This window comes from Bufo bufo, chromosome 8 (genome assembly GCF_905171765.1).
Source record: "Bufo bufo chromosome 8, aBufBuf1.1, whole genome shotgun sequence".
Lineage (NCBI taxonomy): Eukaryota > Metazoa > Chordata > Amphibia > Anura > Bufonidae > Bufo > Bufo bufo.
This window is the reverse complement of record NC_053396.1, coordinates 12,768,724-12,790,439: the sequence shown is the minus strand read 5'-3', so window position 1 is coordinate 12,790,439 and position 21,716 is coordinate 12,768,724. Positions and strand designations below refer to the sequence as shown.

Below are 21,716 nucleotides of genomic sequence, written 5' to 3'. Positions count from 1 at the left end.
AGCGCCGATCTGCACCCCCCTTCCCTAATACGGCTGGTGACTACCAAATAATATTTTTATGGTCACTGGTGGTTTAAAGTAGTTTATAGTAGACCTGCACAATATATCGCCAAAGCAATCGTATCGCGATAATCGACGATTGCGATATGGCGATTACCTACAGTGATAAACGGCCGCCGCACAGCGCGGTGGGCAGGTGTATCAACAGAGGGAGGAGGGGCTGGGGGCCGGCATCTGGATTAGGAATGACAGCGGGGACTGGTGCAGTCCCTGTATTCTAATGCACCGGCCCCGCTCACTGTAGTATAATGTTATCTAACCTGCATTGTTAAAATATAATAATCATGTGTAATCCAGCTGTATTACTTACAACTATATTCTGTAGCAGAGAGGAGGCAGGCCGGGAGGGCGGTGCGTCACTCACTACGTCATACACCTGCGCCGCCCACTTTATGAATGAAGCAGGCGGCACGGGCGCGTGACGTAGTGGGTGACGCGCCGCCCGCCCGTCCTCCCGGCCTGCCTCCTCTCTGCTACGGAATTTAGTTGTAAGTAATGCAGCTGGATTACACATGATTATTATATTTTAACAATGCAGGTTAGATAACATTATACTACAGTGAGCGGGGCTGGTGCATTAGAATACAGGGACTGCACCGGTCCCCGCTGTAATTCCTAATCCAGATGCCAGCCCCTGTATTGGGGGTCATTCACACTGCAGGGACACTGTTATGGGGGGGGGGGGGGGTGTCTGTGGATAGCACATAGCATAAGATGCTATATATGTGTCATCCACAGATTCCCCCCCCCCCCCCCATAACAGTGCCATCCAGAGATCCCCCCCCCCATAACAGTGCCATCCAGAGATCCCCCCCCCATAACAGTGCCATCCAGAGATCCCCCCCCCCCATAACAGTGCCATCCAGAGATCCCCCCCATAGCAGTGCCATCCAGAGATCCCCCCCCCCCCATAACAGTGCCATCCAGAGACCCCCCCCATAGCAGTGCCATCCAGAGACCCCCCCCCCATAGCAGTGCCATCCAGAGATCCCCCCCATAGCAGTGCCATCCAGAGATCCCCCCCCATAGCAGTGCCATCCAGAGATCCCCCCCATAGCAGTGCCATCCAGAGATCCCCCCCCATAACAGTGCCATCCAGAGATCCCCCCCATAGCAGTGCCATCCAGAGATCCCTCCCCCATAACAGTGCCATCCAGAGATCCCCCCCATAACAGTGCCATCCAGAGATCCCCCCATAACAGTGCCATCCAGAGATCCCCCCCATAACAGTGCCATCCAGAGATCCCCCCCCATAACAGTGCCATCCAGAGATCCCCCCATAACAGTGCCATCCAGAGATCCCCCCCACAACAGTGCCATCCACAGATCCCCCCCCACAACAGTGCCATCCACAGATCCCCCCCATAACAGTGCCATCCACAGATCCCCCCCCCATAACAGTGCCATCCACAGATCCCCCCCCCCCCCATAACAGTGCCATCCACAGATCCCCCCCCCATAACAGTGCCATCCACAGATCCCCCCCCCCATAACAGTGCCATCCACAGATCCCCCCCCCCCATAACAGTGCCATCCACAGATCCCCCCCCCCCATAACAGTGCCATCCACAGATCCCCCCCCATAACAGTGCCATCCACAGCCCCCCCCCCCATAATAGTGCCATCCACAGCCCCCCCCCCATAATAGTGCCATCCACAGCCCCCCCTCCCCCCATAATAGTGCCATCCACAGACCACCATTAGTTCAAAACCCACCAAAAGCACACCTTTTGGTTCAAAATATTTTTTTTCTTATTTTCCTCCTCAAAAACCTAGGTGCGTCTTATGGGCCGGTGCGTCTTATAGGGCGAAAAATACGGTACATTACCTTATATTGCTGCTGCTGACTATGGTGTTCTTTAAAAGTTCCTGTTTGTTCAGTGTTCGGAGAATCTTCTTTTCATGAACACGTTCTTCTATCTCTTCTGTTTTATGTGTCTGTTCTGCGCTATTAGGAAAATGGCAAGTTGTGTGTTTTGTACTTTTGCAGTAATGCAAATATGTTACTTTAGTAAAAGATGTTTTATTTTGAAAAACACTGTGCATTGCAGTTCTGGAGTTGAGCCTAACTACATTTCAGCATTATCAGTAATTTGTGTGGGATTTTGCCTTGAGAATCCAAGCACATAGACCTCTGGCACAATTCCCTTAAAATACCGCATCGCAGATCGTTATTGCAATTTTTAGGGCCCTAATCGCAATCGCACAAAATTCCCTTATCGTGCAGCCCTAGTTTATAGTCACATAATCCAATAATGAAAATCTGCTCTCCGTGCACTGACTTGTACATCATCTAATCTAAACGAGCAGGGCTGCAGTGCAAAGTATGGGGGAAAGACTCTGGTGCATCCTGAGCCATTCCATTTTTCTAACAGGCTGAACTAGTCATAGCCTGTCCGTAGTGGAAATGTGTTCTGAATGGGGAGGAAGCCTCTGTCGGGCTCCTCCGGTCAGCCGGTCCTGCTGAAATCAGTGGGTTTGGCCAACCTTAAAGGGGCTATCCCATGAAAACAACTTATCCTGTATCCACAGCATAAGCTGTAAGTGTCTGATTGGACTGGGTCCGATCGCTGGGGCTCCTGCCAATTGCGATCCGTTGTTCCCCTTTGTAATGGAGCGGCGGTCACTCGTGCACACTGCCGTTCTATGGGGCCGCGGGAGATGGAAAGCGCATGTACTCGGCTATCTCCGGCAGTCCCATAGAGTTGAAAGGAGTGTTGGACACGCATGCAAGGCCCCCTCCTTCTAGCGATCGTCGTGGGCCCCTGTGGTAGGACCCCAGCCAATCAGACACTTATTCCTTATCCTGTGGCTAGAGAGCCCTTTTAATGTGTGCGGCCAGCTTTCCTCTGCTTCTCCTTTGTTGTCTTCTGTCTCCTCTTCTCGTTTCCGCCCCGCTCTTGTCGGCGCCTTTTCCCGATAACGTCTTCACTCCGTGGTTCCTTGTTCTAAAAATAACGGCCTTTCTTCCTCCTTGCAGCCCCGGAAGGCCACCGCAACCTGCAGTTCTGCCACAGCCGCCTCCTCAAGTGGACCCGAGGAATGGAGCAGTCGTTCCCCAAGACAGCGCAGCACTGCAGGCTCTCCTGAGCACCCCGACGTCCACGCCGAGCAACCAGCAAAGCCGTCTTCCCCAGGGACCACTCTAGTTTTAGCTAAGCCCCCTTCCCCGTGTGCGCCAGGTAATTCCAGCCCTATGTCGCCGTAGATGTAGAAATAGGTTCTTTGTTTTTGCGATCTCCAGACTTTATACAGGACTTTCTGAGATTGCCATGAGGCTGTGGGGGAGTGCTGGGCGTTGCAGGGTGTCGGGGCATGCTGGGAGTGGTAGTTTCACCACATCCTTGCATATAGTACACTGCAGGTGGAACAATAACCTAATCCTGACAAGTCTCTGGTGCATAGGTTGGGTACTGCAGTTTGGCAAACGGGCTGGCAACTGGTTAACCCCTTAAAGTATAATGCCATACATGTACAGCATTATGCGCAAGGGCTTATATGGAGCAGGCTGCTGCCCTGAGCTGGCTCTATAATACACCAGGCACCTGGCCGCAATCACCGAGATCGGCGATGACACCGAAAGTGCTCATTTAACCCACAGTCAGTAGCGATTGCTGCATCTGTGAGGTTAGGCAGAGGGGGAGGGGGCTCCTTCTGCCTTCCGATCGCAGGCCTCTTAGTAAAATTGCGGGGCTCCGATTGGTCACCATGACCTGAAGATTCTCGGGGCCGTCATGGTAAGCTTTCTGTAAAGCCTTGTGTGAGGCACAGCTTCAGAGGCAGGCAGTGAAAATGTCACAGCCCATAATAGCTTTCTATCAGAAAATTGCAGCTTATAGCCCCATAAGGGGGCGAAAAGGAGTAAACCTAAATAAATCTATAATTCAAATCACCCCATCCTCCCTTTTATTTAGTAATTTTTTTTAAAGCTAAAAAACTAAACATAGCGGGTATGGCTGCGTCTGAAAATGCCTGCATTTTCTTGTCACCAGGTCCCCCAAACAATAGAATGACAGCGATCAAAAATTGATACGTAGCCCCAAAATTATGCCAATAAAAACTACAGGTCCAACAAAAAACAAGTCCTCATACAGCTCTGTGGACGGACCGGGCCGGGGACGGAGGAAGTGACAGAAAATTCAGCTGTGGAATTATTTATTTATTTATTTATTTTTATTTCACAAATTATTTTTATTCATTATTATAGTCAATTAGGGTCTATTCACCCGTCCGTTGTTTCTTTCCTGATCTGTTCCGTTTTTTGCGGAACAGATCTGGACCACTTCTGTACCCCTTCATTTTCAATGGGTCCTGAAAAAAATCGGACAGCTCAATGTCTGATTTTTTTTTTCAGGACCCATTGAAAATGAATGGGTACAGATCTGTTCCGCAAAAAACGGAACAGATAAGGAAAGAAACAACGGACGGGTGAATGGACCCTTAAACGGTGCCATTAAAAAAAATACAACTTGGTCCCGCAAAATAAAAAATAAGCCCTCCTATGGCTACGTGAACGGAAACTTTAAAAAGTTATGGCTCTTGGAATGTGGGGAGGAAAAATCTAAAAGGCAAAAATAAAAATGGGCCCGGTCTTAAAGGGTTTGGTTAAAAAAAATAAAATACCTTTTAACCAGAATAGCTGCATGTTCACTAAGCGAAACGTACAGGGTCACCCCCTCCTGTATGCTACACCCCGGGGGATGCAGCGCCACTATGAGGGAGAGAATGGCTGGCGCCCTGCCCGCTGTAGAACACAGTAGGAAGTGTCACTTGATGGGTTGGTTGTCGGGCACATGCTCTCACCAAGTCTGTTCTCCGCCTAGGCCCAAGCAACCAGCCATGTACTGGTGCCGACTGCGCCACCTCACCCCTTGTGTCTTTGTACCCAGCCCTGGAGTGTAGAGCACTTATGCAACACATGTCTCCCACAGCATTTGGTGAGTGTGCCCGCCTCATCGAGCGCGTCTCGAGGTCTCCGCCGCCGTCTTCTAACACCCCCCCCCCTCCCCCTCTGTGCCCTCAGGTCTGAACGACTGGGACGACGACGAGATCCTGGCCTCCGTTTTAGCAGTGTCACAGCAGGAATATCTAGACACGGTGAAGAAGAGCGCCCTGCGTAGGGATCCTTCCCCCGACCACAGCTGATATCCAGCTCTGGCTCCTCCATATTCTCCCATCTCCATCCTGTCTCTGCTTGCCTTTCCTCTTCACTCCCGAGCCCCCTCCTCCCAACGAGTTTTTATCATGCTCACGTTGTGATCTCCACCTGAATGATGCTCTTTTTCTGTAAGCGTACCTTTCCTACTAGCCTACGGAGGACTTGTATAGCTGCATGTTACAGCGAATATTGACAGCCCCCAATGCCCCCCTTTTTTTTTTCCTCCCTCGAAACCCTTCCAGACTTTGCTCTCGAGGCTTGCAGCGGGACGACGGGAGTCGCTGGCTCCTGCAGGAGGCGCCCTGACCCGTGTCGCCACCTTTCACGGTGGGGGGTGCAGAGATGAAAATGACTCAGCCGGTGGAGCTATCCACTTTTGTATCTTCCTGAAGTTTTTTTTTTTGTTTTTTTTTTTTGGTTTGTATCTTATCAAGAGGACGTTCCAATCACCTAGGAATAACTTTTTTCTTATTAAGAAAGTTAAAGAAAAAAAAAAGTGAAAAAAAATCTTCTACGGAAGAATTGAAGTGTCATGTTGTTCATTTATGGCGGAAAAACATGGGGCGTGATCACCCGTCTCCACGGGTGTTGGATGGGTGGAGGGGGTCCTGTGTCCTCCATGCTCAATGGTCAACCCTTGGATGACACCGAATCCACTGCCTGGACCCCCACCAACCTAACATCACCTATCCTATGGATAGTAGGAGACCCCTTTAAAGAAAAAGCCTTGAATTGCCCCTGGGATGTCTAATATTTGGACAGATGAAGCCCTCACTAGAGGTCACAGGGATGCTATACTGACCAGCCATGGTCTCCCTTGTCATAGGTCTTCTATATTGATGAGCTATCCTCAGTGATGGCTAACCTCCAGCTGTGCTGAAACCACGACTCCCAGCATGCTCCATTAATTTCTATGGAGTTCTGAGAACAGCCAAGCAAGTGTGCATCTTGGGACTCGTAGTTTAACCACAGCTGGAGTGCCGGAGGTTAGCCATCACAGCGATAGGTCAATATCTGACCGGCAAGGGGTTCAACTGCCGGTACCCCCATTGATCAGCTGTTTGAAGAGGTTGCGGCCCCCTCACAGCTCACCAAGCACAGCGCCATCCATTGTGTAGTGGCTGTGCTTGGTATTGCAGCTCAGACTGGTGAGCGTGATGTCACTGGCCTAGGAGGAGGCCACAGTTTCTTCGGCCTGCTGATCGGTATCAGTAGGAGTGCCCAAAAATCAGGTATTGACCTGAAGATAGGTCATCAATATAGAAGACCTGGAAAACCTCCTTAAAGGGCATCTGTCAGCAGTTTTGTCCCTATGACACTGGCTGACCTGTTACATGTGCACTTGGCAGCTGAAGGCATCTGTGTTGGTCCCGTGTTCATATGTGCCCGCATTGCTGAGGAAAATGATGTTTTAATATATGCAAAGGAGCAACGGGGGCGTTACCATTACACCTAGAGGCTCTTCTCTCTCTGCAACCTTGGTGCCCTCTGTGCTTTGACAGGACCAGGCAGTATAAACATCATCCTGCTTGGCCCTGCCAATCGGTGGAGATGAATTGTAGAGAGAGCTGAGCCTCTAGGTGTAATGGTAACGCCCCCGTTGCTCCTAGAGGCTCATTTGCATATATTAAAACATCATTTGGGGCTGAGCTGCCATACCAGACACGGACACCGAGGAAGAGGGGCGCTGTTTCTGGTCATGCAACCCCTATCAGTGTTGTATAAGGCGGCTGTCGGAGAATTCTCCTCTGCTACAGAGGGGCCTGGGTGCTATGTAGAGCTCTGCAGCTCCTGCTCTTAAAGGGAACCTGTCATGTTGAACATGATGTACAGTTGTGTTCAAAATAATAGCAGTGTGTTTAAAAAAAAAAGTAATTAAAGCTCCAAATCCTTCTGATGGCTTCTATTTCCATACACACAGATGCATTGGGAGCACTGCACATTCTGTTCTAAACAAAAACATGAAAAAAATATATCAAATTTGTGTTTTTCCTCTAAAAAAATTGAAGAATAGTGAATATTAGACTGTTCAAAATAATAGCAGTGTTTGTATTCTTCTTTATAAACTGAGAAATGTCTGAAGCTTTCCTTCCCTCTGAATCCCGTCACTAATACTCAGTTGTATACCCGCTGTCTCTGAGAACGGCTGGACGTCTGTGCTGCTCGGAGTCACCACCTTCGGCCCCTGTGACCAGGTATTCCAGCCCCGGAGGATTGGACGACATTCCACAGTTTTTCTCTATTTCTTGGTTCTGCCTCAGAAACTGCATTTTTGATGTCACCCACAAGTCTTCCATTGGATTAAGATCCGGGGATTGGGCCGGCCGCTCCATAACGTCAGTCTTGTTGGTCTGGAACCAAGATGTTGCCCGTTTACTGGTGTGTTTGGGGTCGTTGTCTTGTTGGAACACCCATTTCAAGGTCTTTTCCTCTTCAGCATAAGGCAGCATGACCTCTTCCAGTATTCTGATGGATTCATACTGATCCATGATCCCTGGTATGTGATAAATAGGCCCAACACCGTAGTATGAGACACATCCCCATATCATGATGCTTGTCCACCATGCTTCACTGTCTTCACAATGTACTGGGGCTGAATTCAGTGTTTGGGGGTCGTCTGACAAACCGTCTCCGGCCACTAGACCCAAAAAGAACAATCTTACTTTCATCAGTCCACAGAACGTCTCTTCAGGCCGTCAATGGGCTCTTTGGCAGATTGTAAGCTCTTCAGCACACGTCTTGTTTCCACCAGTGGGACTTTGCGGGGGCTTCTTGCAGATCGCTCGGCTTCACATCGGCGTCTTCTCATTGTAACAGTAGTCACAGGGAACTTTACACCTTCTCTGATCTTCCTGGAGCGGATTGTTGGCGGAGTCCTCGCCATTTTGGCTGTTCTTCTATTCATCCGAATGGTAGTTTTTCGCTTTCTTCCGCATCTTTCAGGTTTGGTTGCCATTTTAAAGCATTTGCGATCATTTTAGCTGAGCAGCCGATCATTGTCTGCACTTCTTTATATGTTTTCCCCTCTCCAATCAACTTTTTGATCAAGGTACGCTGTTCTTCTGAACAATGTCTGGAACGACCCATTTTCCTTAGAATTTCAGAGAGAAATGCACTGTAACCGGCATGTACGACATGTGCTGCCTTCCTTCCTTCCTTAACTAAGGGCAATAACTGCCACCTGTTTTTCAAAGAATGAATGACCTCACTCATTGCACTCCGCACTGCTATTATTTTGAACAAGTGATTGAATTACACAGAATCAGCAGCATGCATGTCATGACTGTTGGGTTTCTATTATTCTACTACACCTGCTAGTAAATTATTTGCCATGTAGAAATATGGTCAGGTTAGTGATGTCTGACTGCTATTATTTTGAACACAACTGTATGATCTGCAGGCAGAAGGAGCTGAGCAGATTGATGTATAGTTTTATGGGGGGAAAAATTCAGTCAAACTTGTATTTTATACATTTACATTTCTGTTCATTCTGGGCTTTGAAGTGATTGACAGCTCATCTCAAACATCTGATCGGCGGGGGTCCTGGGTCTTGGACCCCCACCGATCAGATACTGATGACCTATACTGAGGACCCCTTTAAGGCATCTATGGGGAGTCGCCGTCACTGATGCCTGACTTATCACTTTGACTTGTTAAATATAAGACGTGGCTGGAGTTCCCCTTCAGTCACACTGCAATATGTCTTCCTGCATTGTCTGCCGCCAGCATACTCGTGTCACATGATGTTTTACGTGACGTCCTCCGCGGTCCTGACAGAAGAGACGCTCCCCCATTGTCGCAAGCACCAGGTAAGGGGCTTCATATCGCGCTGTGTATGATCTGGGTACTCGGCTGTGGCTCCGGCTTCATGAATTATTATACTCCATTCTTTGCAGGCAGCGGAGGTCCAGCTCTTTGGTTAGGATCTTTACCGCTATGGATATGTATGTACGGGCATGGTGGGAACTATTAGCTGGTATATGCTGGGCAGTTATTGTAACGAACCCTCTGCGGGATAATTGCTTTGGTTTTGTGAGCAGAGCTAAAGGGGTATTCTGGCTGTTAGAAGTTATCGCCTGTCCTCAGGATGGGATTGGTGGGGGTCCTGCCACTGAGACCCCCCTCCTCCCGATTGCACGTGGCCGCTCCAGAAAGCAATAGATAAAATGTTCGTGCTATACTGTTAGGGTACTTTCACACTAGCGGTTTTCTTTTCCGGTGTTCAGTTCCGTCCTCGGGGCTCAATAACGGAAAAAAACTGATCAGTTTTATCCTAATGCATTCTGAATGGAGAGCAATCCGTTCAGGATGTCTTCAGTTCAGTCACTGTACGGTTTTTGGACGGATAAAATGCTGCGGTATTTTCTCCAGCCAAAATTCCAGAACACTTGCCGGATCTGGCATTATTTTACATTGAGATGCCGGCCCTAAGTGTTCTGGGAAAAACTGATCCGGTTTTGCAGTCTGCACATGCGCAGACCTTTAAAAATGTGAAAAAGATAAATACCGGAGCCGTTTTTTCCGGATGACAACCGGAGAGACGGATCCGGTATTGCAATACATTTGTGAGACGGGTCCGCATCCGGATCCGTCTACAAATGGTATCCGTTTGCATACAGATCGCCGGATCCAGCAGGCAGTTCCGGCAATGGAACTGCCTGCCGGAATCCAGCGACGCTAGTGTAAAAGTACCCTTATAGGCTACTTTCACACTTGCATTTTGGACGGATCTGCAAAAACGGATCAGTTTCAATAATACAACTGCATGCATCCGTCATGAACAGATGCGTTTGTATTATCTGTAACATAGCCAAGACGGATCCGTCATGAACTCCACTGAAAGTCAATGGGAGACGGATCATAACCTGGGGGTCGATTTGTTAACTAAATAAAGTTTATTGAAGGGAGCGCTCTTTGTTTTACATTCATAGATTGGTTGCTATGGGCAACAGACAGTTTAATCAATCACAGCACAGCTCTCATTTCTCATAGTGCTCTTGAAAGATGAGAGCTGTGCTGTGATTGGTTGCGACAGGCACTTTCATCAATCTGCCTCCAAGGACAAGGCCCGTGTACATACAATAAACTTTATTGACAACCAACTATACAGCAAGAGAACCTAACACAGTCTTAGTATTTTCTTAGTATATCTCGCCACACGTTTTCACCACACACCTCATAACGTGTCGTTCTCACTTGTGGCCGCCGGCAGGAGCTCCGAGAATTCAGTGGCATCTTCACTGAGTCATAGGTGTTACACTGTGTGGTTTTGGGGCCCCGGACCATGTGACTTTTGAGAAAGCTCTGCTACGGTGGGGGTTGGGGGGATTACGATAAGTGCTGCGCCCACTCTGGTAATAGAAGAACAGCAGCGGGGTCCACTGGTCAGGACCTGAGGGGGGACCTTGGGTCACTATGGTCCAAGTCGGTAGCTTCTGGGTCAGGATACACTGCTGGAAGATTTTCCGCCTGCAATTCCCCAAATTGGATGAAAATGTACCTGTAGGTTTTAACCATTGCAGTGCATCATATGAAATCCGCAACAAATATTGGAAATATGGGAATGTGGCTCTATAGTCACATCCTGTAGGGGGCGCTACAGGAGATGACAGGATGCACATGATGACAATTATTGGCGTAACTTTTCATGGGGGATGTGGTAGTCAGTATGCTGACGTGTGAGGGAAGCCGGCGACATCACCCATGCCATACTGACGGCAGGGAGAATGGGGTATGGAGACTGGTGGTCGTACATGTAGACTGGAATTTGTTTAGACCTTAAAGGGGTTTTCCGGGACATGGATATTGATGATCTATCCTCAAAATAGGTGGTCAGTATCAGATCGGTGGGGGCCGGCGCCGTAAGCTAGAGAGTGGACAGAGGTGGAAGCAGAAGCCTCCACCTACCCTGTAGTGGCCGTGTCTGGATAGTGTAGCGTGGCTCCCATTCAAGTGAATTGGAGTTAAAGGGGTTGGCTCATTTCAGACATTGGTGGTATATCTCTAGAACGGGACCTGCAACTATCACATTGGTGGCATATCCTAGCGATAGGCCTCATATGTCCAAGATGGGCCAACCCCTTTAAGCTCCAGTATACCAGTGCTAGGAACTACACAGTGGATAAACTTTTCCATCCACTGAAGTTTCCCGTGCCCGAAACAGCTGATCAGCCGGGGTCTCGGGTGTCTGACCCCCCTCCCCCTTCCGATGTGATAATGATTACCTAACCTGTGGAAAGGACATCATCTGGAAAACCCCTTTAAAATGAATAGATCCACCGTTTGTCTTAATGTATTTCTGAAGACACGGAGCTCCGTTTTTCTGATACAGAGCTCAAAATCCTCTGAATAGACAGTAAAATAAGTTTTGACCACCTGCAGCCACCACTAGAGGGAGCTCACTGCTTATTATTGACATGAGCGCATATACTGTATGCAGTAAGCTCACAAGCTCCCTCTGGTGGTGGCTCCAGGTAGCAAGAATTTTATCATTGAGCTCTATGCAGAGATCAGAAATGAATTAGCAAGGTCGGACTTAAAAACGGACAGACCATCTGAGTATATGGAGTCCCTTTTACCCGATGAACCAGAAAATTAAAAAGCCTAATGTACAAACTCAGTGGTTCTCCATAGTTTGTTTGGGGGGATTTTTCTAGAAAGGTTATATACACATACATGTTGCACTACTACCAGCCTTACGGGAACGTACCCTCTGACCACTGCCGCCAGTTATGGGAATATTTTCATGTGCTGCTCCTTTAAGAGAACTGCAGCGGTGGCATACATGGTGTGTCTGTATATGCAATACTTTGCAATGTGGAAGTGGTCCAGCTTCCTTCCACGTGGCTTCCAGTATGTGTGGAGCACGGCAGACAATTACAGAACCTGTTGGAAATATGGAAGTAAATAACAAGAGTTTGATCTCCATATGCAAAACCGTCCTCATACGGAAATGAACAGGTGCATATGAATATCATCCATACGCACCATCTGGAGCTGCGTACCGCAGCCGACTGACGCGGAGCGCTCGGGGTGGATCAGGGATTTCCTAGGAAATAACACGAAGCGCTAATGGGAATTTCTACAGAAACTCTTAAGAACTAAGAAATGGGATTATGAAAACAGGGAGGATTTTTTTTCCCTCCTTCTCTTAAAGGGATCTGTCTAAAATTGTGGATAACATAGGTCATAACGCTCTTCCAGTCTGCCCCTTAAAGGGGTTATTTTGTAGTCCCATCTTCAGGATAGGTCTTCAATATCAGATCGGTGGGGGCCCGACACACGGGACCCCTGCCGATCGGCTGTTAGAAGAGGTTGGGTGCTCTGCGAGCGTCGTAGCCTCTTCCTAGGCCTGTGACATCACTGTACATCGGTCACATGGCCTAGTTGCAGCTTAGCCCCATTCATGTCAATGGGGCTGAACTGCAATACCAAGCACAGCCACTATACTATGTATGGCGCTGTGCTTGGGAGAGATGTTGGGAGTCGGCTCCACTTGCCAGAGCTCCGGTGACCACAGCTGGCTCCCCGTAACAGCTGATCGCCAGGGGTGCCGGAGTGTCTGGCCCGCAGATCTGATAATCCCCTTTAAAGTGAATGTCCATCCGCGAGCACAGGGGTTCTGTCTGCTGCTGCGACTCTGTTCCTTTAAAGCAGGGATGCCCAACCTGCGGCCCTCCAGCTGTTACAACTCCCAGCATGCCTGGACAGCTTACAGCTATTAGGACATGCTGAGAGTTGTAGTTTTGCAACAGCTGGAGGGCCGCAGATCGAGCATAGCTGCATTAAATTGAGCTGCAATACCAAATACAACCTGTGGACAGGTGTGGCGCTGTTTTTTAGAAAGAAAAAAAAAAGCAGCCATGTTTTTCCAATCTTGGACAAGCCCTTTAAGGGGTTTACCTTCGCTTTTGTTCTCCCACGGCATCTGATCATCCAGTATGATGCCGCGCTCTTTCATGGTTTCTGTGACAAGCATACCATGCTCCGATCATATCGTGCACGGGTCCAGTTATTGAGAACGGACCCGTGTTTGATAAACTCTGGGTGTGGTAGATCGACCACGGCAGGTGTACCACGCAGGAGTAGACGGGTAGGCATGCGAATGCTTCCCGTAAAAACATGTTGCTAAAAGGTAGAGTGTCACTTTAAGGCAGCCATTGATCACGAATGGTTAGAGATTTGCCCCATTCTCTGCCAGCCAGGCCACAGTCATGGCTGCGCAAGTAGGTGGCACATGCCCGCTTGCCCCTCCCCCAAAAGGACCCACCAAGTATACCATACCAGCCTGAGAGGGCACATAAATATCATATATTGCACTTTACTTTCCAGCGTGTTGCAAAATTGGCAGTAAAAGGAGGGATTGCCCTTCCGATCACCCACAAAGTTGAGAGTCCTCAGAGGGGGCCCCGACCACTCTGGGGCCCAGATATTTTGGAAGTAGTGTCTCTGACTGCCAGCGGTTGTGCCTGGGAGCCAGGACGGTTGTCAGATCTGGTGTGACACCTGCCACGTTTCACTGACTCATACGATCAGTTTCGGGTCTTGCGGGTCTCTGATCGGCCGCCCCGGTGACAGAACAGAAACTTCTAGAGTTTGGTGATTGATTTCTGATGTTTCTTACCCTGAGAAATGTAAAAAAAAAAAGTATATTTTTGTGGCTCCAAATCTGTACAGAAAATGGTAGATCCTTATCGCGTGGAAACATTTTTAGGCTTCATAAGAATACAGGAAATGTTTTATCAGTTAGGAGCTATATAAACAATGTGTGTACGGGCGGTATATAACACGGGATGTATGTAAATATGTCTGTACGGGTGGTATAAAACACGGGATGTATGTAAATATGTCTGTACGGGCGGTATATAACACGGGATGTATGTAAATATGTCTGTACGGGCGGTATATAACATGGGATGCATGTAACTATATCTGTACGGGCGGTATATAACATGGGATGCATGTAAATATGTCTGTACGGGCGGTATATAACATGGGATGCATGTAAATATGTCTGTACGGGCGGTATATAACATGGGATGCATGTAACTATATCTGTACGGGCGGTATATAACATGGGATGCATGTAACTATATCTGTACAGGCGGTATATAACACAGGATATATATATATATATGTGTCTGTACAGGCGGTATATAACATGGGATGCATGTAACTATCTGTACAGGCGGTATATAACATGGGATGTATGTACATATATCTGTACAGGCGGTATATAACACGGGATGTATGTAAATATGTCTGTACGGGCGGTATATAACATGGGATGCATGTAACTATATCTGTACAGGCGGTATATAACATGGGATGTATGTAAATATGTCTGTACGGGCGGTATATAACATGGGATGTATGTAAATATGTCTGTACGGGCGGTATATAACATGGGATGCATGTAACTATATCTGTACGGGCGGTATATAACACGGGATGTATGTAAATATGTCTGTACGGGCGGTATATAACACAGGATATATATATATATATATATATATATATATATGTCTGTACAGGCGGTATATAACACGGGATGTATGTAACTATATCTGTACAGGCGGTATATAATGGGATGTATGTAACTATATCTGTACCGGCGGTATATAACACGGGATGTATGTAACTATATCTGTACGGGCGGTATATAACACATCCCGTATGTAAATATGTCTGTACGAGCGGTATATAACACGGGATGTATGTAACTATATCTGTACGGGCGGTATATAACACGGCATATGTGTATGTGCATTATATAAAATGGGACACCTGTAAATATGTCTGTACACACGATATAGGATACGGGATGTATGTAACGACGTATGACATGGGACGGCTGCAGTTATGTCTGTACCTGAGGAATAGGACACCAGACACCTGTATGTGCGGTATATAACACCTGTAACCTGCCACCTGATAGTCCAGAAAGTCTAATAATCCAGCACAAATTGTATATACTGGGGTCAGGGGGTATATACTGGGGTCAGGGGGTATATACTGGGGTCAGGGGGTATATACTGGGGTCAGGGGGTATATACTGGGGTCAGGGGGTATATACCGGGGTCAGGGGGTATGTACTAGGGTCAGGGGGTATATACTGGGGTCAGGGGGTATGTACCGGGGTCAGGGGGTATATACCGGGGTCAGGGGGTATATACCGGGGTCAGGGGGTATATACCGGGGTCAGGGGGTTTATACCGGGGTCAGGGGGTTTATACTGGGGTCAGAGTATATGGGGCAGTTGCTGGAGTCCGTGTGTGGGAAGCAGGAAAAAGAAGCATCTGAGGTCCAAATGTGATGTCGGCTCATCTCCTGGCCGTGGGGTGTGTAACCCTATATATACACACACACATAGGGTTGATATGTCCGGTATAGATATATTATATAGGGGGGGGCACTTGGCGCGCAGGCGCAGTCGCCTCTCTCTCTCACGCTGACGCCCGCGCTCAATGGCTCATCCTTGTAAATATAAATACAGTTTGTTTTGATGCTGTGACTCTCCCGCCCGCTCAGCTCGCACGCCGTTGGTTCTTTTATTTATTATATTTGAATATTATCAAAACGCTGATCTCTGATTGGCTGTTGCTTCACGAAACCACGCCTCCTCCCCAGCAAAATACCTGGAACCGCAACTGACACGCTCTTCATTCACTTGTTCCAGTGCGTAGTAGTAAGAGCAGCAGGTGACTGAGCAGAGCCGGGACGGCGCGGTGTAGTGTCGGCCATACTCTCCGGAGATGATCAACACCATCATTGACTCTGTGACCTCAGGTAATAAGACAGCATTCCATCCCTGAACTACAACCCCCGTTCTGAGAGGAACTGCAAGCCCCTCTAGAAGACAAATACTCATAGGACATGCTGGGGCTTGTAGTTCCACTTCACATGGAGGACCTGATCTAATTAGGACATGCTGGGGCTTGTAGTTCTGCTACACTGGGAGAACCTAATCCAATCGGGACATGCTGGGGTTTGTAGTTCTATTACTCCAGGAGGACCTGATCTAATTAGGACATGCTGGGGTTTGTAGTCCCACAACATCTGGAGGACCAGGACATGCTGGGTTTTGTAGTTCTACCTCAGTTGTATGCGCTATTTTCCTAGCTAAGTGTACACAGCGCCCTCACCAGCCGTGACCCCATGTACAGGATGTATTCACATTGCTGCTATTTCTCTGTGCTGCTGTGAGCCATCCATGTGTCAGTCACCAGGGTGTTGGTGCGTGGGAGTAAGCGTGCACGTTGCAGGGACGGACTCGCCCGCGTGTGCCGACTTGTAAATCTGGGCGAGGAAAAAACATTTTTACAGGGTGCGTAAAAAAAAAAAAACTACAACTCCCAGCATGCTGGGAACTGATGTTTCCTAGTAGAGGGCGAGACATGGGTGGCAGAGTTTTGGTGATGGGTGCATGCTTATAGGGGATATATATATATATATTGCCCCCCCCCCCCCCCCCCTTTAGTCTTGGGGTTCCTCTTTAAATGTATTTTTTATGTTGCCCTTACAGGGAAGGACAGGGCGTGTTTCGAAAAGCTGTACCAACTGGGGCCCGAACTGGGCCATGGCGGGTTCGGTACGGTGTACAAGGCATGGAGGCTGGCGGACCACACGCAGGTGAGTGCGGCAGGACCCCGCGTGTAGCCCCCGCACCCATCACTGACTGTATGGAGAGACTGACTGCTCTCTTGCTCCCCCAGGTGGCCGTGAAGCACGTCAGGAAGAGCCGCGCCATGGAATCGGCTCAGCTGGTGAGTGTCGCGTTATTTCTTCAAATTCCTTTTAATTCGGAATCATTGGGGGTAAAAATGTGGTCGTCGGATCATGATTGGTGGACTCATACTCCCATCATGCACGTTTTGATATTCCTTTTATTTTTAGAAGCGCTCCATGTCGCCCCCTATAGAGCACTTTCTGTTTGGTGGGATGAGTTTTCTTGACTTTTCTGCTCCACACTGCCCCCTAGTGACAACAATATGGATAACCAAAATTCCTAATTTCCTTTTTTTTATTTTATTTTTTTAGGGTAAATTCTCTCGTGTGCCCATGGAGGTCTATCTGATGATGAAGGTGAAAGGCCACCATGGCGTGATCGACCTCCTGGACTGGTTCGAGACCTCCGACAGCTACCTGCTGGTGATGGAGATGCCGGAGCACTGCCGGGACCTGTTTGATGTCATCACCGAGCAAGGTCCCCTGAAAGAAGACGTGGCGCGCAGCCTCTTCCGCCAGGTGGTGGACGCCGTGGTGCACTGTCACGCCCAAGGGGTCACCCACAGAGACATCAAAGATGAAAACCTCCTGCTCAACACCCAGACGGGAAAGCTCAAACTCATCGACTTCGGCTCGGGGGCTTTGCTCCATGATTCCACCTACAGTAACTTTGACGGTGAGTAACCCATAGGAAAGCTGTTATTTATTTTTTATTTTTCCTGCACCGATACACTGTAACAAACATGGCTGCCATTGTATTTAGGATTAGATACGATGGTAGCAAACCCTCTGCTGTGGGAAGTTTTAGGTCTGTATGTTAACCAGAATCTGCATGAGGCCTTACTGGCATACAATTGTAGCAAACCCTCTGCTGTGAGAAGCTTTAGGCCTGTTACAGATTATTTGGATGTTCGCAAGAATGTTCCCATTCACTGACAGTAAGCAGAAATGTTAAATAAAGGGTGAATAACTGAAACGCAGAATTGATAAATTGTTGAGGCGTGAGACTCGGGGTGCCTCATGTACATATATATATATAATTTTGCTAACTAGTCAGCCAGGATTTTACCAATTACCACCAAATAAGGCTTTATGTTTTTTTTTAATAAATTAACCCTTGGCTGTCCTCCTTTGCAGGCACTAGAGTATACAGCCCCCCAGAATGGGTTGCATTTCGGAGGTACAAGGCGCTGCCGGCCGCGGTGTGGTCTCTGGGCATCCTGCTGTATGACATGGTGTGCGGGGACATCCCGTTCGAGCGAAACCAAGAGATCCTCCAGGCTCAAGTCGTCTTCAAAACCAAAGTTTCTCCAGGTAAGAGACGGGTTCAGTGGGGCCGCCATGCTGCTTCGCCGTCGTCCATGTTGGCGCAGTGTCATTATATCATCTTCCTGTCTTTCTTTCCAGAATGTGAACATTTAATCCACTGGTGCTTATCCACTCGCCCCTCGGAGCGTCCCTCTCTGGAGCAGATCCTTCAGCATCCCTGGGTGAAAGAAGAGCGCACGTAATGCCGTAAAACGTAATCTGAGACGCAAGAGGCGACCTGCCATACATCAGTCTGGTCACTAGAGGGCTCTGTATACCAGCCAATTGCTAAATGGCCACCGCCAGGCTTCTGGATGGCAGGTGCTAGGTTTACGGGTGCCATCTGCGGGTCTGGGGAGAGGAACGTCAGCTCTGAAGGACAAAGAAGTTAATTGGAGAAATTGTTGTGACACTGACAGGATGTCCTGTAATGGCCGCCCGTTGGATGGTGCCGGGTCCACCCTGCCGTGACTCAGAGGTTGTGCAAACAGGGAAAACCATGTTTATTGAAGCTCCTGGTTTTACAGGACGGTTCCCCTGGGAGTCAGTAACGGGATATTTTGTAAAAGCAGAGCTCATCCTAGTCGCTTACGTTGCGCCATTTTTATGAGGAAAAGACGCTGTTTTTTTATTAGGTCGCCAAGATGCTACAGATGCACAAGATCCACATTGTCAGTCCATACCTTAAAGGACCACGGTGCACAGACTGAAAATCGGCGTAATTACGTTTCCATTCATGAGAACAACTGTGAAGACGCTTGTGCTTTTACAGAATCTTTCCGTCTGCATTGTTAGTATAAATAAAAGGCTCGTTGCCAGTTCTTTACTTAAGCCAGACACAAAATGGAGGAGTTATCTGTAGCAACCAATCAGATGGGTTGTTTCACTTCCCAGCCTGGGCTGGAGACATGTGAGGTGCAATCTGATTGGTTGCTATGGCTCTCAGGTATTAACACTAGTACTAATAAGACTTGGAGAGGAGCTGCACAGAGCAACCAATCAGAACATTCCTTTCATTTCCCAGCCCATGACAGGGAACTGAGAGCCGGAAGCTGATTGGTTGCTATGGGTAACACTTCCAGTTCTTGAGGCCCTCCATTTTGTGATGGCTGTTTGTTAGGCCTTTTGTTGAAAGAGTAAATACTTGTGTATTAGATGAAGGGTCCGCACCATTTCCACTCCTGTATGTCTTATTGTATATAATGTACAGATGCTGTTATTGTGATTTAATAAATGAAGCATTTTTCTAGATGTTATACACGTTTTATTTCACAGAAAATCCCCAAAATGGCCTGGATAAAGAAGCCCTACCTATTGGCTCTGTTCACACTTCTGTTAAGATTTTAGTTTTTCCGTTCCATCAATGGAGCAGAAATTTTAAATTAAGGCATCCCGATCTGCCATATGACAGACACAATTGGCTCCTGACAGACCAGTTTGACTCATAATGAGGTCCATTGGGTTCTGCCATAATGGGAATCCTAAGGCCTCTTTCACACGGGCGTCATGTTTTTTGCCCGGGTGCGTTGCGGGAAAATGCACGATTTTTCCGTGTGAGTGCAAAACATTGTAATGCGTTTTGCACGCGCGTGAGAAAAATCGGCATGTTTGGTACCCAGACCCGAACTTCTTCACAGAAGTTTGGGATCGGTGTTCTGTAGATCGTATTATTTTCCCTTATAACATGGTTATAAGGGAAAATAATAGCATTCTGAATACAGAATGCATAGTACAATAGGGCTGGGGGGGTTAAAAAAAAATAAAAAAAATGTAACTCACCTTAATCCACTTTGCTCGCGCAGCCGGCATCTCTTCTGTCTTCTTTGCTGTGCGCAGGAAAAGGACCTTTGATGACGTCACTGTGCTCATCACACGTCACCACAGGTCCTTAGCGGCAGCTCAACATTACAGAAGAAGACAGAGATCCGCAAATAAGCGATCAAGTGGACTCGGTACGTTAATGAAATATATATTTTTTTTAACCCCTCCATCACTATTTTACTTTGCATTCTGTATTCAGAATGCTATTATTTCCCCTTATAACCATGTTATAAGGGAAAATAATACAGTGAATAGACTTTCATCCTAGCAACCGTGCGCGAAAATCGCACCGCATCCGCACTTGCTTGCGGATGCTTGCGATTTTCACGCGGCCCCATTCACTTCTATGGGGCCTGCGTTGCGTAAAAAACGCAGAATATAGAGCATGCTGCAATTTTCACGCAACGCACAAGTGATGCGTGAAAATCACCGCTCGTGTGCACAGCCCCATAGAAATGAATGGATCAGGATTCAGTACGGGTGCAATGCGTTCAACTCGTGCATTGCACCCGCGTGGAATACCCCTAAGGGGGGGGGGGGGGCGCTGAACAGAACGGAATGCACCAGAATGCATTCCTTTCCGTTTGGCTGCATCTCCATTGCGGTCAGAATGACGCGTCAAGCAGCGTTTTTCTGTCCGCGATGTGGTGCGGAGCAAGACGGATCGATGCAAGTCAAATGGGACGGATCCGTTTTCTCTGAAACAATAGAAAACTGATCCGTCCCCCTTGACTTTCAATGGAGTTCATGACGGATCCGTCATGGCTATAGAAGACATAATACAACCGGATCCGTTCATGACGGATGGAGACGGTTGTACACTGCTCAAAAAAATAAAGGGAACACTTAAACAACACAATGTGACTCCAAGTCAATCACACTTCTGTGAAATCAAACTGTCCACTTAGGAAGCAACACTGAGTGACAATCAATTTCACATGCTGTTGTGCAAATGGGATAGACAACAGGTGGAAATTATAAGCAATTAGCAAGCCACCCCCAATAAAGGAGTGGTTCTGCAGGTGGTGACCACAGACCACTTCTCAGTTCCTATGCTTCCTGGCTGATGTTTTGGTCACTTTTGAATGCTGGCGGTGCTTTCACTCTAGTGGTAGCATGAGACGGAGTCTACAACCCACACAAGTGGCTCAGGTAGTGCAGCTTATCCAGGATGGCACATCAATGCGAGCTGTGGCAAGAAGGTTTGCTGTGTCTGTCAGCGTAGTGTCCAGAGCATGGAGGTGCTACCAGGAGATAGGCCAGTACATCAGGAGACGTGGAGGAGGCCGTATGAGGGCAACAACCCAGCAGCAGGACCGCTACCTCCGCCTTTGTGCAAGGAGGAACAGGAGGAGCACTGCCAGAGCCCTGCAAAATGACCTCCAGCAGGCCACAAATGTGCATGTGTCAGCTCAAACGGTCAGAAACAGACTCCATGAGGGTGATATGAGGGCCCGACGTCCACAGGTGGGGATTGTGCTTACAGCCCAACACCGTGCAGGACGTTTGGCATTTTCCAGAGAACACCAATATTGGCAAATTCGCCACTGGCGCCCTGTGCTCTTCACAGATGAAAGCAGGTTCACACTGAGCACATGTGACAGACGTGACAGAGTCTGGAGACGCCGTGGAGAACGTTCTG

At 48.1% G+C, this 21,716-nt stretch overlaps 2 protein-coding genes and 1 long non-coding RNA gene across 6 annotated transcripts in view; 2 read left to right on the top strand and 1 right to left on the bottom strand.

Annotated features, from left to right (window-relative positions):
- The window catches only part of OTUD5 (OTU deubiquitinase 5), a 28,374-nt gene extending 22,726 nt beyond the window's left edge, over positions 1 to 5,648 (top strand). For 3 of the 4 annotated variants that reach the window (XM_040442557.1, XM_040442559.1, XM_040442556.1), the window contains exons 7-9: positions 3,041 to 3,242; positions 4,884 to 4,997; positions 5,084 to 5,648. In XM_040442557.1, coding sequence (XP_040298491.1) covers positions 3,041 to 3,242; positions 4,884 to 4,997; positions 5,084 to 5,205 — 438 coding nt within the window. In that variant the 3' untranslated portion in view covers positions 5,206 to 5,648. The remainder of the gene's footprint in view (positions 1 to 3,040; positions 3,243 to 4,883; positions 4,998 to 5,083) is intronic. The other variant, XM_040442558.1, reaches the window with a different exon arrangement.
- Positions 5,649 to 8,772: 3,124 nt separating this feature from the next.
- Positions 8,773 to 19,502, top strand: PIM2 (Pim-2 proto-oncogene, serine/threonine kinase). Its single transcript, XM_040405137.1, has 7 exons — positions 8,773 to 9,027; positions 15,897 to 16,003; positions 16,734 to 16,849; positions 16,933 to 16,983; positions 17,258 to 17,621; positions 18,083 to 18,259; positions 18,353 to 19,502. The coding sequence occupies exons 2-7, from the start codon at positions 15,973 to 15,975 to the stop codon at positions 18,454 to 18,456; spliced, it is 843 nt and encodes a 280-aa protein (XP_040261071.1). The 5' UTR covers positions 8,773 to 9,027; positions 15,897 to 15,972; the 3' UTR covers positions 18,457 to 19,502.
- On the bottom strand, positions 13,993 to 14,735 carry LOC120977282. The gene is made up of 2 exons (XR_005773864.1): positions 14,433 to 14,735; positions 13,993 to 14,307 (listed from the first exon to the last, which is right to left on the bottom strand). It is a non-coding gene; the product is annotated as an uncharacterized LOC120977282 (long non-coding RNA).
- Positions 19,503 to 21,716: the final 2,214 nt, after the last annotated feature.

Coding starts and splice junctions, on each gene's coding strand:
- PIM2 (XM_040405137.1), top strand. CDS start 15,973: ATGATCAACACCATCATTGACTCTGTGACCT. Junction 17,622..18,082: donor CACCTACAGTAACTTTGACG/GTGAGTAACCCA, acceptor CCTCCTTTGCAG/GCACTAGAGTATACAGCCCC. Junction 18,260..18,352: donor CAAAACCAAAGTTTCTCCAG/GTAAGAGACGGG, acceptor CTTTCTTTCCAG/AATGTGAACATTTAATCCAC.